At 33.9% G+C, this 25486-nt stretch overlaps 1 protein-coding gene and 1 non-coding gene across 12 annotated transcripts in view; both read right to left on the reverse strand.

Moving 5' to 3' along the window:
* The window catches only part of CBLB (Cbl proto-oncogene B), a 214548-nt gene that overhangs the window by 90488 nt on the left and 98574 nt on the right, over positions 1–25486 (reverse strand). For all 11 annotated transcript variants that reach the window (XM_045851235.1, XM_045851236.1, XM_045851242.1 and 8 more), the window contains exons 5-9: positions 15915–16071; positions 10576–10697; positions 7078–7215; positions 3685–3772; positions 745–876 (exon numbers count right to left, since the gene is read on the reverse strand). In XM_045851235.1, the coding sequence (XP_045707191.1) occupies positions 745–876; positions 3685–3772; positions 7078–7215; positions 10576–10697; positions 15915–16071 (637 nt within the window). The remainder of the gene's footprint in view (positions 1–744; positions 877–3684; positions 3773–7077; positions 7216–10575; positions 10698–15914; positions 16072–25486) is intronic.
* On the reverse strand, positions 8737–8839 carry LOC123827585. Its single transcript, XR_006787249.1, has one exon. It is a non-coding gene; the product is annotated as a U6 spliceosomal RNA (small nuclear RNA).

The raw sequence follows: 25486 nt of genomic DNA on the forward strand, positions 1-25486 counted from the left end.
GAAAAATTTACTGCTGGTTTCTGTGGGAACCATAAACATTTGGGAGACATTTCCTGCGTAATTCTCCCATTCTAGCCTTACAGAGTGCCCGCAGACGTGTGTGAGATGGGAGCTGCACCTTCTCAGGGGAAGAGAGGTGGCTGACACACTAACACATTATTTATCTACTGGGGTTTACTCTGCTTCACAATCTGACCTATGGAAAGTAGAATCTGATCTGCAGTAAATTGTGTAACATGGATAAGTGACTTTCTGAAACAAATACTTTTATAGAAGTAGAACTACTCATGACTAATATAAAGTTATAGATGGAAAAGAAACAAAACATAAAGTGCAGCAAAAAATCAAATTATAAACTAACAGGCAAAACAGAGAAAGACACATAGAAAGGGGGCTGACAGCTCTGGGGGTGTGGTGGGGTGCAGGTGGAGGGAATGAACAAAAAGGAAAAGAAAGGACTCAGGGGCAGGGACTGTGGGGGAAGGCGAGTGGGGCAGGCAGAAAAGGGTATAGGGGGAATAAATGGTGATGGATATAAAATAAAAATAAAAAATAAAACTTTTAATTCAACAAAAAATCAAATAACTAAAAGAAACTCAAACATGAGTTTTTGTTAAGAACTATTCAAACAAAGCACATACCAGTATTATTTCCTGAATGATTGGGTGAAGAGAACTGAAAAGATAAATGCTGACAGGAAATACTAGAGAGACATTGGCGTGGCTGATTAACCCTTGACTGTACCTGCCATGCTGTCAGACACGAGGTGCACATCAGATGGCCACATGGCTCAATCTTGACGTCTTTGTCGTTCTCAGCGCAAATTTTACAGAGCTGAAAAGTGGAGCCCATTTCACAATATAATTCATATTGTTCCTGGAATTTGGGAAGAGGAAAAAAGCAATGTTAATGTGTCTGTTGCCTGAGCAGTTAATGTTGAATTTTCTCAAATACAATGACTCACAGCACATCCTCACACTTGATCGTGTCAGGGTCACGGTGCCATTTGAGACATGTTATAAATTGGTAATAATTGTTTGGTTTACAAAATAATTTTCAAAAATATTTGAGCTTCCATTAAGAATTATATATGCTATTTTCTACATCTTTGAAATATTTAATATTTTGTAGGGACTTGCTTAGACAGCCACAGTGATTCAAAAGACAATACTTAACGGTTTTAAAAATCAATATAATTAACTTCATTTTCTTAAGATTTTTTTTTATTTATTCACTTTTAGAGAGGAAAGGGAGGGAGGGAGTGCGTGCGAGAGAGAAACATCAATGTGCGGTTGCTGGGGGTTATGGCCTGGAACCCAAGCATGTACCCTGGCTGGGAATTGAACCTGCGACACTTTGGTTCGCAGCCCGCGCTCAATCCACTGAGCTAAGTCAGCCAGGGTTAACTTCATTTTCTTTGTAAATGCCACATACTCACCTAATTTTATTGTCAAAACACAGATATATATGAATATACGTGATTCTGGCTGTATTAAACTATATTTCTTAGATATCTACAGAAATCCCAGAATGGAAGAAAAGCAGCATTTAAGAAGCCCTTCCTTCATGTCAGGTGCGGAGGCCCACATTTATTGTCATCTCATTTCCAAAACATGACAAGATATACTGAACTTAAAAAAAATACTTGAGGGTCAATTCGTTTAAATTTTTCTCAAATCTATAGTAAATCTCTAATCCTAAATTGCATGATCTTTTCCTAATCTTAATCACTTCAACAACCAAAAATTGTTTTATAAAAACTCTTTCTCTTGATTTACTAGTTTAGAACATTTTGGCACAGTAAAACCTTCAGTGTTCAAGTATTGAAAAGAACTCTTACGAAAGAGATATAAATATATTGATGAATGTAAAGAAAAAACAAAAAATGTTTAATAGAGATACAAATATTACAGAAATAAAATTTGTTTAAATAAGGTGATGTTGTAATCTAGAAAGTGCCTGTGTACTTGGTACTAAGATAAGTAAATAACAATATTTAATGCTGAACCTACTAAAAAATCTTATATAAATATTGGTGAGAAAAAAATATATACATGCATAGATTTATATACATAGACATATACATTACTATGTGAGTTGTGCCCATAATAATAAATGTATGTGTGATCACAAAAGTAATTTATTTTTAAAATTAAGGAAAAATAAAAGGGAGAATGGATCAGGGTAGAAAATGATAAATCTAAAATAACCCAATATAAATCATAAATCACTGAAGTCCCTAAAATACCTAAGTATTTATGTTGGTTTTGACATCCAAGGGTTTTTTGACATCCAAATTGGTTTTGACCAATGTACAATTATAAAAAAAATTACCATAGCTAAGAACCTAGATGGAGAATTTAATGCAATATAAGGGGCAAGCTAGTCAAATATTTACAAGACGTTTAAGAGAATAATATTCCTGGGTATGTATTTTTAAACAATAGTTTTATAAAGAGGAATTTTATAAAATGTAAAATATTTTATATTTAAATATTATATAATACAAAATTACTACATAATTTAAAAATGGAAATCATATATTAAATTTTAAAAGCTGCCCACAAAGCTGTACATATGTCAGCAAATATGTTTCATATAATATCAAGACCACTGGGACTAAAACCTGAAGAATCAGAAACAAAATAAAAAATTATCTATTGTCTTCCCTCAAACATATAATTTCTGTTTCTTATAAGATTTTTACTTATTATACAAAGCACAAAATACATGTTATAAGACATTTTAAAACTAGATTATATGTAAAAAGATCCTTTCCTCCTCTCCCTGACTCCCCAAACATTTGTGCCTCCTCAGTTAAAACACTGGTACCAGTTTGGTGTTTCTTAATTTTCATTTTTTTAAATACATTCTTATGTTCATATTTGTTAATTTCTTTAAACTGAACTTAATGTAATTTTACAAAATAAAGTGTTATGTCACTGAACTTTTCCTAAACAGAACATTTTTACATAAAATGCAGAGAGGCCCATGTGAGAATGTAGAGTTACTACTACCATCTTACTAATGACTTTATGGTATAATATAGTATGAGTAATATATGTTTTTTAACCTATGATAGAATATTTCAGTATTTTATAATGTTTCATTTTTATGAAACATGCTAAAGTGAACACTGGTATACAGATCAGTGTGTATATGCAACTTACAAATATATGGAATGTAGAGTCAAAGATATTTTTATTTAGATTTTGATAATTACTGAATGTCACTCTCCAGAAAGCCTTTACCAAGTTATACCCCCACTCATAATCTATGAGGCTGCCAGCAGTGGACTTATAAGAATATAATTATTAACTTCATTGGCTTTACTTATTCATTCAACTCTAAAAGCTAGTGCCCATAATTATCCTAATCTGCTATAGAGTTTCCTAAGACTACAGTTCTGCCTTATTTACCTATCTGCCTATGGGTTTAGCTATCTCCTCAAATAAATAACAAAATTATATTGAAAGGAAGACTATTAACAGCAGAACTTTTTATTTAAAAAATGGAAAAAGTAATGTGTTTTTCTTTAAAACACTTTTAGCATTCCTTGGGTTATCTATTGCATTAAGTATGTGTACATGATTTTGGTTCTAGCACAAGTAGAGAATCTTATTTATGTAAGAGGTATGATAGGTATTTATAAATTATAAACACATTTGCACCAACAGTCCTTACCTGTGTAACTTTTATATGATCATGGGGTGTAGGTTCACATAATCCAGTTAAATCAGGATTATAACTTCTCCCATCAGGATAAAGGTAGCTGGATTATAAACAGAAACTTTACTACTATAAACAAAGATGCTTTAATTGCAAATAAGTTATTTAATCATTCTTTTGTATTCAATCATACATTTGGACATTTCCTTTTATATGTAACTTATATCAAGAACCTATTCTATCATTATTTCCATAATACAGGGTCTGGCAGAAGTAACACCTTCTTGAGTGTGGTTGGTACAGTGATAATATGGGTGTAATAATTTATAGTTTTAATTTGAACATTTCACCTAAAATGTCATATGGTGTGCTTGAATGTGATATTGTTATGTTACAGAATTACATGCTTATGATTTTGTAATTAAAAAGGGGCAGTATTTGTACTGGACCCTGTAGTTATTTTTTAAAACATTTAAAATCTAGAAATCATTTTCATGTAAGAAATACATAAGGAATATGGACTTAGCCACTAAGCAATGGTTTTCAAATAAATACCCTTACTATGTGTCTGTTAGGTAAGTTAAACATTTGTTTTACTGGTCCCTCATGTTCCATTCCAATGTACTTTGAATATACGTATCTTTGCAAGTACTGCATCTTTCATCCAAAGCACAGTTAATTTAAATGCATCATTTCACATCATGCTTAACCACACAAGGAGAGAAAACTGGAATTAAAGCCCATGGCTTTCCCCGCGAGAAGTCACTCAAACACGTGTACAGTGTTTCCATTTCTCTAGTCTCCCGTCCTCTTTGTCTCCATCTCACCTTCCTCTCACCCAACACATATGCACATGTGCACATACACACACTTAAAGAAATTAGAAAGTGTTACGACCCTGTGTTTCACTTACTTCAAATCAAGCTACAAGCAGTGATTTATAAAGTTCCATTATTAGAGAGAATTGAAATAAGAAATAAAAGTTATAGTAATAATGCCATCTTGCTATGTTAAAACCGTTTTTACTAAGAAATTGACTAGAATAAAGTTTATTGTGTTGGTAAGTACCTATTTTAGTTTTTTTAAAGATTTTATTTATTCATTTTTAGAGAGAGGGGAAGGGAAGTAAAAAGAGAGGGAGAGAAAAATCAATGTGTGGTTGCCTCTAATGCACCCCCTACCAAAGACTTGGCCTGCAACCCAGGCATGTGCCCTGCCTGGGAATCGAACTGGAGACCCTTTGCTTCACAGTCCAGTGCTCAATCTACACAGCCACACCAGCCAGGGCCTATTTTAGATTTTTTCAAATGGCAGTATTATTGCTGGATTTTGTCAGTTTATTAAGTATTGGTTAATTTTGTTCAGTATGTTTTTGTTCTAGATGGCCTAAATGAAAACTAAAACTATACTATTACAATGGTGAATATTTTAAAGGGCAAACCATACTAAAACTACTCTCTGAAGTAACAAAGACTATTTATCCTTAAATGAAGAATCTATAAATATGTTAGTGTTGAAATGTACCCAGAAAAAGAGAGAGGAAAATGAACTTAGATAACAGACAGTTCACAAATGGTAAGGAACAAATCAGTCAGATAAATTTCTTAAGATTTAGGAAAAGAAGTTAACTATATCTGAATGTGATACAAATGTAGAGTGTCATTATAGAGGTGAAATAAAAGTCTACAAATACTAAATGAGGAGTGATAAGCAAAAGTTGTTTTAGTAACTTTCTTTTTATACACTAAAGTGGACAATTTAAAAAATAATTATATAACATTTTGATATCACACTTCAAAAACATGCAGAAATTCTAGGAAAAAGTCAGAAATAAAAGATTACAACTATGACAATAAGGTTGTTAAGAACAGGTTAAAAGGCTCTTTTTATTTAATGTATAAAGGGCAAATCAATGATTATTGTCCTCATTAAACAGGATGGCACTGACGAGCCCCTTGTAAGGGCAGTGAAGAAAGGAAGAATCCTGGATGGTTATCAAAATAAATGTATCACCTGTGTCACACAATACTGGATTAACTATTAGAAAGGCTGACCCTGAGGACAGCTGGTCTAGATAGATGTATCCCTCCCTAATTTTACTGATCTTAAAACAAAATATGATTTAATTAATATAATATCTATTTTAATCTCATCTAAAAATCTTATCTATTTTAAAATCATATTAAAATTTCCATCTGATCTATTTTTAATGTAATCTATCCCTAAAGTAAAAATTTGACTCCCCTGAAAATGTGTGTGTACAAGTGTTTGTGTAAATATTAAGTTAATTTTCATAGGCGTTCAGAGGCTAGACTGCTGATTACAAAAGATAACTTGTTATTTTTCACTGACTTTTGAAAAATACTAGATGGAAGGCATTGTAACAATATAAATAAGCTATATCAACTGACAGAATTCCCGCTCACGACATCTACTTATAAATTAAAATTTCAAAGCAAATTTTCTTAAAAACAAAAATCCTGCAATCATAGTGCATCAAAGGTACACACAGGAATCTCTGCTGCACTAGAGGTAAAGTATAGACAACTGAGAAGAGCAAATTTATGATAATTAAAAGAAAAAGAGAGAACACACTTAGTACCACAGTTTGTCATACAATTCTTATATAACTATTTCTAGAAAGCTCAAGACTTTCAAAAATGTATTCTTTTTCTTCACATAATCCCATCACTTATTTATTTTCTTTTTCTGAAATTATTTTCAGAAGATAAAACGTAAATCATTTGCTCTCTGCTGACTCAGGTGAATCTCCTGCTAGGTTTCTATCACAATCCATGCTGCAGCAACCTGAATCACATATGTCTCTGTGCTACTCAGCAAGGCAAAGGGCCATAAAGTCAGTGGAATGAGGTGACACTGAAAATATAACCAAAGGATGGAATGGCATAGGACTAAACGAATGACAGATATGTTTACTACGAAGGGACTTACCAGGTTGCCTACACTTTGTGAGTGGGCAAAAGAAGGTTTACAGTTATTCATATGGAAAATAATACAATAATTAGTAGATAATACAAGAACCAGCTATTCGGCATACTCACAACTATAAACCTACCTTTGCCCACCCCTGTGTGTGTATGTATGTACAGTTTTACATCTATTTTAAAGCAGCTTTTAAGTTGCAACTTCCTTTCTATAAAAGATATAAATTCATTGTCATTTCAGTTTGGAATTTATTTGCTAGAATATATAGTTAAATTCAAATAATTAAGTTACCTTAAAATGACTATTTTAAGAGAGAAACAATAAAAACAAAGGAGCATCTACTTCTACTCTTGAAGTAAAAAATAACCACGTCACAGCCTCACTACCCATTCTTTCCATCACAGAGCAGTCTGTGTTTTTCTCATCTGTGAATACACCCTGACACCCATTTCTCATACTCACAATCCTTCCCTGCTGCCATCAATCAGGGCTTGAAATAAGGGCTTGTTATGAGGTATGGTCTGCAAGATATTGCCATCCCCTGTCACATAGCCAATGGCCCACTGTCCCAATCTGGTGCAGCTTAACCGGAAAATGTAGCTGTAAAACATGAAAAAAAATATGTTGAATCACATTCAAAATGTATATAAATACTATATAATTTGTTAAGTTTTTAAGCAAAAAAATAAACAGAATCATTTAGAATTCCTGATATAAATTTCTTTTCAATTATTTTAACACTGTTGTACTTCTCCATTTATTGAAATGTAACAGAAGCAATGACTATTTCATTTATATATCTCCACAGTTATATGAGAAAATAATTTAAGTTGTAAACTATCAAGTGATTTATTGCCATTACCAGTAGGGAATACTCTGTATAAAAGTGCTGGTGGTAGGAAATAGCTATGACATAAATCATTTTTGGGTAATAAAATAAATAAGTAAAATTTTAATTTGTCCATATTAGACAGCAATTGATCAAGTTTCTACTGTGGAATTCAATATTTTATACATAATTTAAAAATTATGCAGTTTTGGTTGTTAGTAACTTGTATTATTATTTAAAAATATTATTTTTTTCAAGTATTTTTTAAAAAGCTGACCTATGAATACTAAGAACCTTACTTTGGTTATAGAACTTTTCAAAAGAAGTTCTCAGAAAAGTTTATAAACATTCTCCTAAACAGCCTGAAAACAGAATATCAACCTATCATTTATTAGCATCCTTAGGCATATAAAAAATCCCACACAGACTGGCTGTTGTAGCGCAGTGGATTGAGCATGAGTCTGCAAACCAGAGGGTCACAAGTTCGATTCCCAGTCAGAGCATATGCCTAGCTGGCTGGCCACATCACCAGCTGGAGGCATATGAGAGGCAGCCACACATTGATGTTTCTCTCCCCCAAACCCTTTTCTCTAAAAATAAATAAATAAAATCTTTAAAATATATATATATTAAAAAATTCCACACAGACTGATGACTGCCAGTTGTATACCACATTCAATACAACCTGAAGAACCCAATTGTCCTTAGAAAAGGCCCAGCTATTTTCTTTACCATGAAACCAGAGTTGGAACATTTTCCAAGACAAAGGACCACTTAAACAGATATATTCTATAAAGCAAATATTTATCAAAATTATTTGATTTATTCATTAAGTTTTTCTAACCACATTTTCAATTTCTATCATATTTTACATATTATATAATTTACCACAAACTAAATGTCTCATCTTTAACTACCCAAAACTTAGTAGAATAAATCATTACAAAGCAAGTTGGGAAGAAAAGGAAGCCATCTTTCCAAAGAGCAGTATCTTTTTATTAAGAAAACTATTCCAATAGTGATGAGACCCAGCTTTTGCTTCCAACGGTCATTAACTATCTCCAGATCTTTATTTTCTTAAATAGTATTTTTTAAAGATTTTATCTATTTATTTTTAGGGAAAGGGGAAAGGAGGAAGAAAGGGAGACAAACATCAATGTACGGTTGCCTCCTGAGTACCCTCTACTGGGGACCTGGCCCACAAATCAGGCATATGCTAGTGACCCTTTGGTTTGCAGGCCTGCACTCAAATTAACTGAGCCACACCAGCCAGGGCCATCTCCAGATCTTTTTTTTTTATGGAATGATTCATGAATTTGCATGTCATCCTTGTGCAGGGGCCATAGTAATCTTCTTCGTATCATTCCAATTTCAGTATATGTGCTGCTGAAGCAACCACTATCTCCAGATCTTTAAACAAGAGACCATAAAAGGGACTCAGTTTCCTTATTATATTCAGAGAATCAAACAAGATAATTTCCCAAATAACTTCTCTGTTAAATTGGTAAGATTGCAGGATTCTACCCATATCACATCTTTCAAATCATACTCCATGAACAAAAAAAACACTTTGATGCCAATCTAGACAGTCAAGAATATGGGAAATCCTGGCTTGGGAGATCCTTGGATGAATCACAATGACTTGTTAAAGTCATTGTCAACGTGCAAAATACGTGACCAACTGCCATGGTCATAAAAAGAACCAATTCTCCTTAATCTGAACAGAAGACTTCAGCATCGGTTAGACCATTTTCTGCACCCAGTGCTTTCTTTTTATATACCATACAAATTATTAAATATAAAAAGGGGGAAATCTTCATTATAGCAAAGAAGAAAGGCATCAACAATACTAGCCTATACTTGAAAAGACTATTAAAAGATACGCAAGCACCATTTGCGCTACAAATCAATAAAAATGATATTAGAAGAAAAAGATAGACTTAAAAAAAGCAACCAAATTCCTTCCTAAAATGAAATGACCCCTATATGAAAATAAGGACACTCATGGACACTGAAAATGAGAGGCTGTAAGGACGGGTCTCCACTGTCATTACTACCATACCCAGCACTTCACTTGCCACAGCACCAATGGCTAGTATGTACCTAATGCATTTCCAGTTAAGATGTGGGGAAAACGCATTAACCAGGAATGAGACATTTTCTGATCCCAGATTTGCCATTAATAAGGTGTGATTTCTTGGGCAAAGTCAAAAGAACCGACCAATCCTCTGTGAATCTCAGTTTATCATCTGGAAAGTAAAATAAATTCTGAGGCTGTAGAGAAGCATGGGGTATAATGGAAGTTCTCAAGGACATAAAATTGGCTTGGATTATAATACTGGATTACATATGTTTATGTATTTATATGTCTTTATATGTACTCATGTTTTATCACAGAGCCAAACTGAATGTCTTGAAAAATAAATTAAAAACAAACATGGAACTAATACTCAAATATACACATACAATTTTAAAATTCTATTTTATTGATTATGCTATTACAGTTGTTCCAATTTTCCCTCTTTGCCCCCTTCCATCCAGCACCTCCCTCTCCCTCAGGCAATCCCCACACCATTGTTCATGTCCATGGGTCATGTATATATTCTTTGGCTACTCCATTTCCTACACTGTACTTTACATCCCCATGGCTATTCTGTAACTACCTATTGGTACTTCTTAATTTCCTCACCTCTTCATCCATTCCCCCATGCCCCCTCCCACCTGGCAACTATCAAAAAGTTCTCCATATCCATGATTCTGTCTCTGTTCTTGTTTGCTTAATTTGCTTTTGGGATTCAACTGTTGATAGATACAATTTTATACACAAACATGGGTATCATGAAAATAGTCAATAAGCTAATATTCCACTCCAATTTGAAAATCAGAACTCTGAGATCTAATAAATCTCTAAGTTCATCAAATTACACAGTATTTTCTTTCATTTTATGAGCACTAAGTTTCAGAAGAAGCACAAGGTATCGTTTGAAGGATTCACTAAAGAAGCCCTGTTGTGGTGTTATTAGCACTGCCATCCCTCCACCCCACGGGTTTTACTGATCTACTTAGAAAATTATCAGAAAGGACTCTAGGTCATCATTACATCACAGAATGGGACTATCAAAAAGCCTTACCTGCCCGGTTTGGTGCTGTATTTCTGCAGTCGTGCTTTCACTTCATCATAGGTGAGAAAGGCCATGTAACCCGGATGTGTTACAGCTAAGAAGTTCCAATTCCGCAAAATAGAGCTCCAAGGCTAAAAAATATAAATAACACATATTATCCAGATAATATCAACCGTCAATTACATACCAATCCATCATTTACTACACTTACTGAAATTCTCTTGGATATTTTTAATGTGAATACAAGCTTAAGTGGTTTAGGTCAACTTTTATTATCTAATAGTAAACATACAGACACATATTCTCTTTTTGGAAAAATATAATTAAGTAGAAAACTTTTCTTAGGAATAGAAAACATAGTACAAAAAGAAAAACCACATAATTTCTTACTTAAAAATATACCCAGTACAGCACTTGTGATTATTTTAAAACTTAAATCACATCACTCTTCTGTTCAAAACCCTCTAACTTTGAATAAAAGCAAAAGTCCCCATAAGTGGCCTAGAAGGACCTTATAGGGTTGATTCCAGTTCCCTCTCTTCCCCACCTGCTATGATGTCACCTGCTATGATATCCCCCACTTTCTGCTGTACTCCAGGCACGCTGTACTCCAGGCACACTGGCCTCCTTGCTGTTGGCTTGAACACAATTGTGCTCTCTTACCACACAACCTTTGCATTTGCTGAATCCTCTACCTGAATTCTTTCTCTAAATATCCAGGATTCCTTTCTCCAAATGTCACTTCCTCGATAAAGCCTTACTAGACCTCCCTTTTAAAATTGTTACCTCTGATAACATTACTTATCTCCCCATGTGTCTGTTTTGTTCGCTACTATACCTATGGACATTTCATTTTACAGAACTAGAAATTGTATCAGAGAATGTAAGTTGTTTTACACATTAACCATAACCTACACAAGGGCAAGGAACAAGCTCATCTTGCTCACCAAAGAGATACCAGCACTGATGCACAGTGTCAGAAACCCAGTGATCACACAGGGATCCTGATTGAATAGCTCCCCTCATTAGCGACTTGTCTAACGGCATTGACTCCTACTCCAGTGTTCTTCCTGTGGTAACACATCCTTGTACTCACATTTGGTATATCCTTGCACAATTATGAAATTAGAAGAGGTTTATAATTTACTGAGTTATGTAAAAATCTTTCCCAGAAATAATACAAACACTCACACAAGGTTTGTATCATTCTCTCTTTAATGTGATTAGTTGTCCCTCCAGTTAGTTACCATGGCAAGAGAAAAAAGGCAATCATTAACACACAACTTTGCTTGAGGGTGTAAATGAATCATCTCTGCTGTATTTTTAAGGCTGAAACTACATTTCTCCCACCCAGGGAATTGGCAGCATACTGTATCTGATGTGCCAGATTATTAATTCAAATCTTCTCATGAAAGAAAAAAAAAGGTAGTTTATGTTGCCAAGTGAAAGTTGTAGAAATAGTCATCCTAGAAATGACACTGGTAGAGAGCTTTTGCTTTTGTTTGTTTTGACACTTGTTCCTCATTATCGTTAAGTGTTTCAAATTTATAAGGCAGAATTCATCAAATATTATATCCCTTGAGATGAGGATAACAAGGGCAAGAATGATTAAGTAATGAAGAGTTTTTTTAACCTTTTCTGACAAATACTATCTTCAAGGCATTAAGACATTTCCCCATCAAGCTGAAATATCTAATTGGGCAAAAAGGAGCTCTATAGAACACTATTATGAAAGTCTTGTCTACGTACTTGAACAAAATATTTTTAATTTTTTTAAGGCATGACTGAAAATTGCATGAACAACACTTTGAAGAATAGCAGTATATGTTTAAAAAAAAAAACAGAAAAAAACCTCTACTATTACAAGCACTGAGTTGTGTTTTCTTTAATTTGTTCTGCTTCCCTATCTACAAATGGCAAGGATGGAAAGAATATAAAATATTTGGGTCACTTCCATTAAAGTCCATACAAATTAAAGGAAGAGCCATTTTTTAAAAAATGCTAAACTTTATGGAGAGCCAATGCACAGATCAAATACAAGTGAAAAAAAATGAAGTTTGAGTTTTGAGCCAACTACTGCATAATTCTTAGTACATAATCCAGAAGACCAGCTTCTAACTGCAAAAATATTTATGTAATAGAAAGAGTCTGTGTATGTTTTTCTTGTGAATGCAAACCACAGCCAGAAACACGTGGTAGTTGTGCTGTTGCTTTTTTAAGTATTTTGCCAACTAATGGTTTAAAGAGGGCAAAACAGAGTGCTTTAGAAAGTAAGAATTATTTCTGCAATTCGTTTTAGAGATTAAAGAAAATCTTTTCACAAACATTAAAACAAAATTACTTGGAAATTTTTAATGACTAATAATAAATTAAGGAAGCAAATTAAGGAGATTAGCCCCTCCATTCTCCCAAATTCTATTATTTTCAAAAATAGCCATTTACAAAGTTACAACTTATGCTGGAAGAGGGGCCTCAGGTGGTCTGCCTAGATACTTTTTCTTACTTGCTACAGTGAGTGACTTTCTTCCTCTTATTTTTCTCACCGTCCCACTGATGCTATCTATACCTTCCAAATCACTCATCCCTTACCCTGCCATCCCTCAAATGTATTGCTCCATTTCTCAACAACCCAGTCTTCTCTAGTTGTGGGAAAAAGTAAGGAAAAGGGGGAACAGCAGCCCCAGGGAGAGGGAAGAGAGAAGCAAAACCCCTGTTTTTCCATCCCAGGACATTAATACCTGCCAATCCCAGGTCTCTGAACTACCTGGAGAGGAGAATAAAGGCAGAATAAAGAGGAAGAAATATGGGAAGTAGCCATTGCAAGTTCTTTCCAGTGACTCCCCAGCATTTGCTCAAGTTTTGGCAAAATAAGACAATGAGGGAAGAGATGAACAAGAAAGGGTAACTAGTAACTAGTATCCAGTTTCTCACTTCTTTCATGTCCTAGGCATTTTCATCTCCTAGCCTCTGCTGACTCCTTCTTCAAACCATATGCTAGTTATCAATGTTAGACCCCAGTCTGAGAGAGTACTCTGCCCACTTTCAGATCCCACTCTGCTAAACATCCCATATTTAACAATTTAGAGCTAGAGGAATTCATTGCCAATTAACTCCCAGTATCGCAGCTGCAGGAGGATGTGTGTTCATGCAGTTACAGTGTGCACAAAGCTACATTTTCACACAGAATACATAATTATGACTTAAAACTATTACTCAATTTTTAAATTTGTGTAAAAAGGAAAAGATCAGTAAACATTAATACAATTCTATTTCACTTTTCTATTCAGAGAAGCAATTTTATCATTTTAAAGTACATGTATGATTACTCATTTGAATAATGAAACCAAAAGAAGTGAATAATCTCAGAAATACAGAGAAGGCTAATAAGAGTTCTTTAGCTCCTTCTGCAATTGTGTGTTTTAAAAGAAACTAGGCATTCTTTGGTCCACAAAGAAGAGTTTGGTTTTGTTATCTAGAACTTTTTACAGTAGCTCTGCTTCAAAAGGTTGTTTTCCTCTCCCATCCCAATGAGAATAAACAAGATGTACATAACAGCATATTAAAATAATTTGGGCTATTTTAAAGTGAAACAGCTTTTAAGAAAATATATGCACATACTAAATAACAGTTGGGGTAAGTGTTTAACCAACATTAAGTTGCCCTCATACTTTTTATAACTAAGGTATTCTAGCATTTAACAACCACACTAAAAATCATCCAGGCACCCCCCCCCCAAAAATACCCACAATACTTCTAGAATGAAGAGTTAGGTTTATGAAAATAACCCTTGTTCTCTTCCTTCACAAGTGGCAGAAGTAAAGCCCCTACTGCTTATAATATCTTTGTACCATGTTAAATAAGGGGTTTGGGAAATTATCAGAAACCTTTAAAGAAAGGAGAAGTTCCATTATAAAATGATCAATTATCAGTTAATACAACCCTTTTCTAAAATTTATCTTAAAGTTATATAAGCTGAGAAGCTATACATACCAAGGGAAAAATCATGAAACTGCTCTAAATTGAAAATAAGCAGAAGGACACTTTTTATAGTCATTTATCTAATATCTTATCCTACTTTGTTCAGGCAAAATTATGACTTTAAAGTTGTAATAAAGTAAAATATATTCTATGAGTATTGTTGACAAGAGTTCATTTGCCTTCTGTTAACAGGTTCTTTCATAAATTAAAAGTTAATCCCACACAACCTTGTTTTCTTACATAAATCAGTCACCCAATCTTTACAGGCTAGTACAGAGTCACAAACCACAGAAGTAAAATACTTACATCATGGCAAACATGAAAACCAGTATTATACTCTTAACATTTGTTGAAAGCATGTTTTAAACAGAATAAATCTTACTACAGACTAAAATAGTAAAAAATGCATCAGAATATAAACAAGCCAGATTTCTATTTTCCTTACTTACTATATAATTTATTGTAAAGATTTTAGGAGGGACACTTTCATTACATGACTATTTGAATAAAATTTCAGGTCTTTATGTTTAGGGTAAGTCCATTAAGACACACGAAAGAGTAAAATGATAGCATTCAGCTTTCATCATGTGACAAGCTGCTTCTCTGAATAGCTATGTAAAGACAATTATAAAGGACTGGCTTAAAAAAAAAGAAAAACAATAAACTACACCAGAAGGTTAACCTCAAAATCATATACATTAGGGAGAAAACAGAAAAAAAAAGTCTTAATTTTCCAAAACAGAAATTTGTTAAATAACCTAATATATTGATGGAATATTACATAGCAACTGAAAATTAAAAGGTATATTGAAAAATACTTTTGACATGGAAAGATGTTTATAATACTTGACTGAAGGAGCAAATCAAGTGGTAAAACAGTACACCCAGAGTGATCTGTACAGAACAGGATAAATGTGCTACCTATTTCCAAGTCGACTGATTACCTTCTCACCTAATGAATGTGGAGGCAAAGGAGAGAAGCTGGGATACAGCCCCAGCAAATGCCCAAATGTAAAAGCTGCGCTATATCAAATATTGGGCAAAAAAAAAAAAGACTAAGAAAGTAAAGTGAAAAACTAAATAAGGAATTTAAAACAAAGTTCCTTTGCATGAATCTTTTCAACACTAATAAGCAACCAGTAGGCTCACGGCACCTGATAATCAAAAAGAATTCTACACTTACAGCACTGGCTAAAAACTTACCTTAGTGACTGGCTTTAAAATTATACACTACCAAAAATGAGACTATTTCCAACATGTTTGTGTGTTTGTGCCTGTGCATGCGTGTGAATGATAGAAACTCATACACAAAAATGGAAGTGCGCACTGCACACACACGAAAGGGGAGGATTAAGTGAATGGAAACTTACCTGAAATAGCCTGGTAAAAATGTCAAATTCAAAAACTGAAATATAATCATTACAAGTTAAATCAATCGTTGATTTTAGAGCCATTGCTTCCAGGCCAGAGCTAATCTGATGGACCTCGTGAAGGCACTGTCTAAATACTTTCCATGGCACGATAGTTCTGTGCAAGGAAAAAAAAAGGAGTAATTGAATCAAGTGTCATTTAAGACATACCTTCCATTGAAACAGCAAAATTCAATCATAACATTAACATAATTGCATTTGTACTGAAAGACAAATAGTTGAGAATATTGTTCATAATCTAGAACACATGTAATGGGTTTTGCTAACTGGATTATTTTCCATTTGCTAAGAATATGACAAAAATCTAAATCAATTTTTCTCTCAAACAGCACTTGACTATCAAGATATTTCTAAAAATACATGTGAAAGAAGGTATTAGGTCCAAGTCCTGTATGTCTGACCTCTTTGTATATACAAGATTATTTAACTTAGAATCAAATTAAATCCCCCCTCTATTTATTGCCTTAAAATAATTACAAGACAATGGGTTCACATAATAGAACCCTTTGTTCATTGTGCCATTCATCTACCATCTTACATAGGTTGAAAGTCATTAAGACATTTCAGCCGCCACCCCAATGTATTTTCCACAGAGATGAAACTCACATGTGACCTAACCTTTTATATAATGCAAAGGGGAATCTTAATATATTTTTACCAACCACACAATGTCTATCACATGGAATTTTATTTTTAAACACTAATTTATTTGTATTAGATATCATGTATCAAAATTTTATTAGGTAATGCATGTACATGGTTCAAAAATTTAGAATAGCACAGAACGGTATCAGGGAAAAGGTTCCCAACCTGTGCCCTACCTGATCAGTTTCCAACATTCACCCACCTCCTCCCCACTATGAAAACAAGTAACGCTGATTATTTCTTCCACAGTTAAGTTTCCTCCTGTGGAATGTTAAATGGATGCTCCTGAATAGGTGGAAGAAATAAATTACTTACATTTTTAACATTTTAAAGCTGCAGTTTTCACAATGTGACAGCTATGTGTACAAGAGTTATGCATAACTCTTATACATACCTTCTTATAAGATTGGATATATTTAAATCTTGGGCTTTTCTTCACCAGTGTCTCTTCAGAAAAAAAGACTCAAGCAGAACAGACTAACTTGGTCCCATCTTATCCCAATCCTCCAGTGAAGTGTCACGCAAAAGCACAACTTTCATATTCATTCAATAAGCATCCACTGCTGTGCCGTCAAACTTGAGCACACACCAGAATCACTGAAAGGATTGTTAATACAAAAATTGCCGATTCTCAACTCAAGGTATTCTGATTCAGGATGACTGGTGGGGCCTGAGAATTTACAGTTCTAACAAGTTTCCAAGAGATGCTGATGCTGCCGGTCTGGGAACAACATGTGGGAGTCACTGATCTATTGTACCTATTAATTACTAAGGCAAGGCATGTTTCTGTGAAGAAATCTTACTATGGAAATACAAAATAGCATCTCTGTCCTTGAGAGCACACATTTTCAGGGTATAAATAAGATTCTAATGCTAAGGAATATAGAGGCAGAATATTTAAGTGCTAGAGGAATTCCAAAGGAGTGCTCTGTGGCAAGATCGATAAATGAATGGTGAACCAGGCTTACAACACTATGCTGCAGTTACAAGGGAGTTTGGATCTAATAGTCCATTAAAAGAAAAAGTATGAGGCTAACTACATCAAAAGGCTTTTCTCTATGTATGAAAAAAACAGGAAACCACAGAAAACCGAAGAGAGACACCACATCAGATGCCATTTAGAAGTAAGACACATCAGGCTCTGATTAAGGTAACCAAAATGTTGTTGTTTTAAAAGAACAAGGAAAACTTTTGATAATAATAGAAGACTACTGATTGATAGTGAAGTGTAAATATGCATTTTGTCTAGCTTCATTACAGTCACTATGGAAGTGATGATTAAGAAGCACATTTTTCTTTCCCAAATTAAAGTTCCAAATATTCAACACATAAAAAGGGACATGAACCATGATAGTCAGAGTAAAAAAAAAAAATTAAAGAACTACTGATTTAAGAATGGTATGTTTTATCTTTTATGTGTAAATGCTTTAAAAGTTGTCTTGTGGGTAAAGTATAAAAAGTATAAAAACTGATCAAATAGAAATCTTTAATATCTATTTCCATAAAAAAAGATCCTCATCCCCATATTTAAGGTAGACACAGATCACAATTCTTTTGAATATCCAATAATTTCTCACAGCAAATTATTTTTTTAAATGTACACATTTCTAACACTGCAGTCTAACATAGCACTGAGGAACAACAATTTACAAAGGGGCCAGCTATATTCCCGCAGTACTCGTATACATGAGACTTACTCCTAGTCCACTTGTGATAAACCTAACATTCAAACAAACATTTGCTGGAACCTTAATGAAGAGTAGTACAAGGAATTAAGAATGGCAGTATTGGCTAACTTACTATAACACAAAAGTTTGTACAACAGATACCCTTCCTTCCTTTGATTGGCTGAGCTAAACACCACCATGGGGAGAGGTGAAGGGGACGGTGGGGAAGGGGACACATGAGTGAAAAACAGAAAGAGACTATAATGGTAGCTTTTAAAAAATTGTTTTCAAATGGTTACACTATGAATCTAGAGTTACCAAAGAGGATTTCAAGTTTCTACCACATTCAGTCCTGAGGTGAGTTCCGGGGAAGGAGAAAGGAAGATGTGAAAGGAGTTTCACATCTTTAAACTAAACTGTAGCAAGACAGAGTGTTGGTTTCTACTACCCCTCTCTCTAGAGATGAAGAAAGTGAGAGAAAATGTTGGCAAACTGTCTTACAAATATATAGAAACATCAGTGTGCTGGGTAAGGTCTGGCAAAAGGAAAGAGGAAGAGAAAGAAAAAGAACAAAGAACATAAAAGGGCCATCTAAGATTTAAGAGCTCACCAATCTGGAAATACTTTAATCTGTCCTTTTACTACTTACAAGTGGAAAGACTTCTAAATAAATGATGGCGTGCCATGAACTAAGGTTATCAGAGAAAAACATGCATATGCCATGGGTACCCCATGGGATGGAGATCCATGAAATCAACAATTATATTTTATTCATCTTTGCCCAAGACAAATGAGGCATGCGACGAAAATTTGTGTTTTCAAATTACAGTGTATGTAGGGAAGCCATGAGAGTCTTTCACAGAGAAAGAGCCTAGAAATGTGTGCTACCATTCACCTGCTACACAGAGACCCTTGATAACTTAAGGAAAAGGGTAGTGGGTTCATAGAATGTCAGGAGAGACATGAACTTGATAAATATAAGGCCATATTTATAATTCTGTTATTAGATAATGGGTTCTGATCTATCACAAAAACAAAACAATTATAAAGTCTTGAAAATAAAGTGTCATTTCAGAGAAAATAGGGTCAAACCAATACACAGAAACAAAACTGCAAAGGTGTCAGGAGGCCGGCAACTGAGAAATCGCTCAACCTTTCAGGCTTACCTCCTCCGTAAAAGCGGAGCAGGGTATTAGATCTTCTCATTTGAAAATACTGCAGTTTTAAGACAAAAGTATAAGGAATGGAAGACAAAACCCCCAAAAGACTGATACCCCCAAAAAGGCAAAACATTTTCATGAAACCACAAGTTCAAAAAAAGCTATAGGTTTTATTTTTAATGTGCATTAAAAAAATCATATATATAAGGTGTGAATCTCAATGCAGGCCAGGGTGTTTGGAAACAGTAACCTTAGTATAGTTCTGGTGTGAGTGAATAAGAATTTACACAGCATGTCCAGACGGCAATTTGGCAGCAAGTTTGACCCAGAAAGCCAATTTCTAGGGATTTCCCCTAAGAAAAGTATGTCTATAGCCTATTATTAAAGGGAGCAGCATTTAAAAAATTGTATGTTCTTTATGATCCAATGCTACAAACTATCTAGAATGCCTATAGAGATCAACACAGATTTTAATTGATGATAACTGCACAAGGGTAGGATTATAAGTGATTATTTTATGTTTTTCTATATTTCTAATAGGCTCTGATAGCTTACAGGAACAAAAAATATACTAAAACCATTTTAAAATATATTATGGAAACACAGGCAGAACAGCTTAAAAAATAAGAAGAGTATTTACCTATGATATGGTTTTTTGTATAGGAAATGCAAAAGAATTTTCAGATTAAACTTTAAGAAGTAATAAGATATTTCAATACGCTTGCTGAATACAAAAACAATATATAAATATCAATTGTATTTCTACACATAAATAAAACATAATTAGAAAATAAGGCTTAAAAGACTTGCTTTTTTGCCCTGGCTGGTGTAGCTCAGTGGATTGAGCACGGGCTGTGAACCAAAGCATCACAGGTTCAATTCCCAGTCAGGGCACATGCCTGGGTTGTAGGCCACGGCCCCCACCAACTGCACATTCGCACATTGATGTTTCTGTCTTTCTTTCTTTCTTTCTCTCTCTCTCTCTCTCTCTTTCTCCCTCCCTTCCCTCTCTAAAAATAAATAAATAAAATCTTTTTTAAAAAGGCAAATGGAAAGAAAATATTTTTTTAAAAAAACTTGCTTTTACAATAGCATCTAAAAATTTCATATAAATAGGAATAAAGCTAATAACAGATCATGAAAGCCACAACACAAACACGGACACATACACAGCCAGAGATACAATACATAAAATAATTTAACTCTTATTTGAAAGTTGTGCAGTTTTATTTTTTGTTTGTTTGTTTGAATCCTCACTGAGGACATTTTTTCATTGCTTTTAGAGAAGAAGGGAGAGACAGAAAAACATCAACGTGAAAGAGAAACATCAGTTGGTTGCCCCCTGTACGTGCCCTGACCGGGGAACCAAACCTGCAACCTTTCAGGTAGAGGATGATGCTCCAACCAATTGAGCCACACTGTCCAGGGCAAATTCTGCACTTTTAGGACAAAGTATAAGAAAAGAAAGACAAAAAAATGTTAGGAGAATGACCCCCCCCCAAAAAGGCAAAACATTTTCATGAAACCTCAAGTTCAAAACAGGCTAAAGGTTTTATTTTTACTCATATAACAAATGAGCAGATTCAATAAGATGTAAATTCTCACCAAAATGATTCCTAGGTTTAATATAATCCCAATAACAATTCTAGAAGATATTTTTCTATTTGAAATTGAAAAGCTGTTTTTAAACTTTATAGGAAAATGTCAAAAGCCAAGAACAATCAAGCTAATCATAAATAAAAACAACACTGACAAGCTTAATTGTGGATAGAGAACAGGCATGGCTGGGCAAAAAAGGTGAAGGGATTAAGCAAAAAAGCAAAACAAACAAAAAAACCTCACAGACATACAATGGTATGATGGCGCCCAGAGGGGAGGATGGGGGCAAGGGGAAGACAGAAAAGGGTAAACAGAGAATAAATGCTGATGGAAGTAGACTTGTCTTGAGTGTGAATGCACAATACAATATACAGATGATGTATTACAGAATTGTACACCTGAAACCTGTAATTTGATTAACCAATGAATTCCACAACATAGTAAAAATAAAATAAATAAAAACAGTATGGTACTGGCACAAGGACAGAAATATAGACAGACAAAACCAGAAAATTTAGAAACAAATGGAACCATGTCTGGACACTGGATGTACAACATCGATCACAGGTAAACAGCAGTGAGTAACAGACACTGTTTCCCATGCATGTTTGTGGGTCAAATGGATACATGTGTGAAAGAAAATGAAACTTGACCCTTATATAATACCACAGAAAAATCAATTTAGATGAATCTTGGACCTAATTATGAAAGATAAAACAAAGTTTTTTAGAAGAAACATGGAGCACATTTGCATTACTTTGGAGCAGGCAAACAGTTTAAACAGGATCCAAAATGCTAAAAAAAATAAAGGAAAAGATAAATTAAAAACCTATATTCACAAAAAGAGATGATGAACAAAGTGAAAGAGAAAGCTCCATACAGAGAGAAGCTATTTACATGCGTAAGATCAACAAAAGACTCCTATCTACAATGTATAAAAACATCTCAATAATGATTACTCAAACACTGGACAAATAATTTCTATATACACACAAAAGCACAAAATCAAAATGTTCAACAAACATACAAAGGTGTTCTCAGCTTCACTGGTCATCAGGGAAGTGTAAATTAAATCACAGTAAGATTCCACTCTATCCCACCAGATGGCTTATGGGAAGAGGGTGGAGGGGGAGAGAGGGATGAATGATGATATCATGAAGTGTTGGTGAGGCTATGGAATAACAGAAATATTTAGGCACATGTGATTAGATTGGTAAATTACTTTGGAAAACTCTGGTGGTCTAAAAAACCTAAAAAAAGCTACAAAAAAGCTACAAAAGCAAAAACTACGTATACACTAGGAGAAAGCAATTATACTCCTAGATATACATCCAACAGAAATAGATACATATTTTTAATGTTCAAAAATAAATAGCCATAGCAGCACTACTGACAATAACCTGATGGAGGATGAACCCAATGTCCGTCACGAATAGGTAAAATGGAATAGCCATTCAGTGAAGCAAGGAGAATGAACACAGCACTGCACTGTGCAAGAACATAGGTGAATTCCAAAAACATAATGGAGAGTGAAAGAAGCCAGATATTTTTGAAAGAGTATAATTACATGACTTTAACACCACAATTCTATGATGACAGAAGGTAGGAGACCGTGGGCAGGTAGTGACCACATAGGAAGAACTGAAGGTCTGGGGGAAGGTGGATTCTGAACTGCAGGTAATACATTATTACCCTATATGGGTGCATTTATATTAATGTGTTTACTTTGTGAAAACTCCTCACCCTACATTTATGATTTGTGTACTTTTCTATATTATAATAAACTTAAAAATATCTAAGATTAAAAAGAAAGAAAGGAAATGTAAGAAAGGACAAAGTACCTATCATAACAAATAAGGCAATCAGCCTGTGTTTTTGGTCACTGGTTTTGTCGCTGTGGTGGTGATGGTGGCTGCCTAAAATCCATTCAAGCTCAGGGACACAAAATGTCATCATGACTTGAAACAAAATGAAAACACGTTCTATCTCTATAAGCCCATTTCTATTTTTAATTTCTCATCTGAGTGTTGTCAGAAAATTCATGTTGATCAACAAAGACATGGTTCAGTGTCGGTACCCTTAAAGTGAAGGCTACCTTTGTTCATAAGAAAATAGAAAATGCATAAGATATTTGTTTTTTGCTTTTATTGTACAAACAAAAATATTAGTTCTGTGATTCCTAAGTCTGTTGATATTTTACATTTAGTATTTCCTTAAATCCAGGCTTTTTTTGTAGTGACTCTTTGTTAAAGGACATGAAAACAGATTTTTAACAGGCTATTACTGCTCTTGTTCTTCCATCACTAAGAGAAAAACAGTTGTTTTCCAGTAACCCACAGAAAGAGGATATCAAACCCCTTTGGTCAGATAGTCCTTAGAACTAACTCACCATGGACAGGATGATAGCCATGGTCAGCAAGGATACACATAATTAGGTCTAACTATTCTTCCTCATGAGTGAAAATGCCTGGCTCATACAGAAAGACACAGATGCTGGGTATTTGTGATAGATTTTTTTCTTTGTAAAACAGTTCATAGCATTGAGCCTGTATTGTTGTCAAACATTTTCAGACGATTGCAAAAACAAGGAAATTGCTTCTTTAACATTATTACTGATTTTCTCAATAACCTCATGTGATAGATTTGATACTTTCTAACTTCTAGTCTCACAACCTAACTTTGAATGTAATAAACAGTAAATTTACTGTAGCCATGAAATTACTTTGCATGTAATTCCATTTATTTCCCAGCTTTGAAATATACAGTCTATTGGTGGAAAGGGATGGGCAGAGAAACTGCAAGTACAATACATAAAAACATGTCAAAATTTCATTTTTTAATTTTCCCGCTTAATAGCCATGAGCATAACAACAGAAAGATTTTATTCTTAAAACAATATATATTGTTATTTTCTTTCTAATATATAACTGTTCTTCAGAATATTTTCTCTGAAAGTTCTGTGATACTTGGTAGGTTCACAATACACATGAGATACAGTATCTTATGGATGACAGCAAGATACCTTTGATCTGCTGAAGTCAGATTAAACAAATTTAGGAAATTATATACCCTAAAATTAGCAAATCCTGCCACAGAAGGGTTTAAGTAAGGTTTTAAAATGATCTTCCCTTTAGCATTAAGAGCCCAGACTGTTTTACCAACAAATAAAAATGTCAATAATAACAATAAATCCTCATAAATCTCTCCACACAGAGCAATTAAAGGTAAAAAGTAATGGGCAAAGTCTGATAGGTACATAATTTGAGGCAAAGAAATATACAACTTCTCATAACACTTTTAAAACCTTCACAGAATAAAGTGCATACATACTATTATGCATAAGTAGATCTCCTAAAATTCCTTTTATTGAGAGAAACTACAAAAGATTGCAATATAACACAGCAAAACAAAGCTACAGTGCAAAAACAGTTGTCATTTCCTGCTGATAGTCAACATTCAGAATAAGGAAGAATAGAAAGTCTATTAATGAAAAAATACATAGCAGACGCCATAACAATTCAGTCCCAATGACCACATTCGCCCTGCACAGACTGCTAGACTCTGTATGAACATATATGTTGCCCATACACACTACCAGCCCCTGCATGGAACCTGAGTGGTCCTCTGACCACTCTAGTGAGTAAGTGCATTACTATCAGTGACATTCTTTAGGCACTTTTCTAAAGGGACAAAAGTGATTTTAAGCATTTATCATTTTTAATATACTGTCTATCAAATTATATACATACTGCTTAAAAGACAGAAAATTATATTTTGGCATCTTATTTGCTTTTTATATCTAGGATCTTGTTAAAATAACTTATAACTTTATTTTTCTTATTAATATAAAGAAAATTTGATTTAAAAAACAGGCAATAATATTTAACTAAATAGAAATATTGAAATGCATTCCTCAAGTTCTATTTTAGTGTTTTTCTTTCTCTACAGAAATCCTGAAGCACAGTTTCCTTGTAAAAATCTTTAATTTCAGTTGTGCAACCCTTCCTTTAATTAAAGTATGACTAATTTGTCTCTTCTTTAAGTAGAGGGAAAACTGATGTAGTTAATATGCTAGAAAAACAAGTACCTCACTCCCTGGAAAGGTAAAGTAACCATTGTCCTTTGCCTCTTATTAAAAGTGAAAGGAAAATACAGGAAACCAAAGGAGGTCCATACCACTTCCCCAGGAAATCAAAGGTAGAGGTAATGAACTGAGCTTTAAATAGATGATTTTTTTCCCAGGGTAAGCAGGACAGTTTCTTAGGTTCTCCCCTACTTTTATATAGGGCTACATACAATTTTAGAAAACTTTTATTTTAGCTTTTATTTTACTTTAGCTTTATTATAACTTTTAGTTATTGTATTAATAAATACAATCATTTTGAGCAAGACTAAAGGTTTAAATTGGTTCATTATTCCACAACATAAAGTACTAACTTTG

This window comes from Phyllostomus hastatus, unplaced genomic scaffold (assembly GCF_019186645.2).
Source record: "Phyllostomus hastatus isolate PE091 unplaced genomic scaffold, TTU_PhHast_1.1 phas_contig_86, whole genome shotgun sequence".
Taxonomy (NCBI): Eukaryota; Metazoa; Chordata; class Mammalia; order Chiroptera; family Phyllostomidae; genus Phyllostomus; species Phyllostomus hastatus.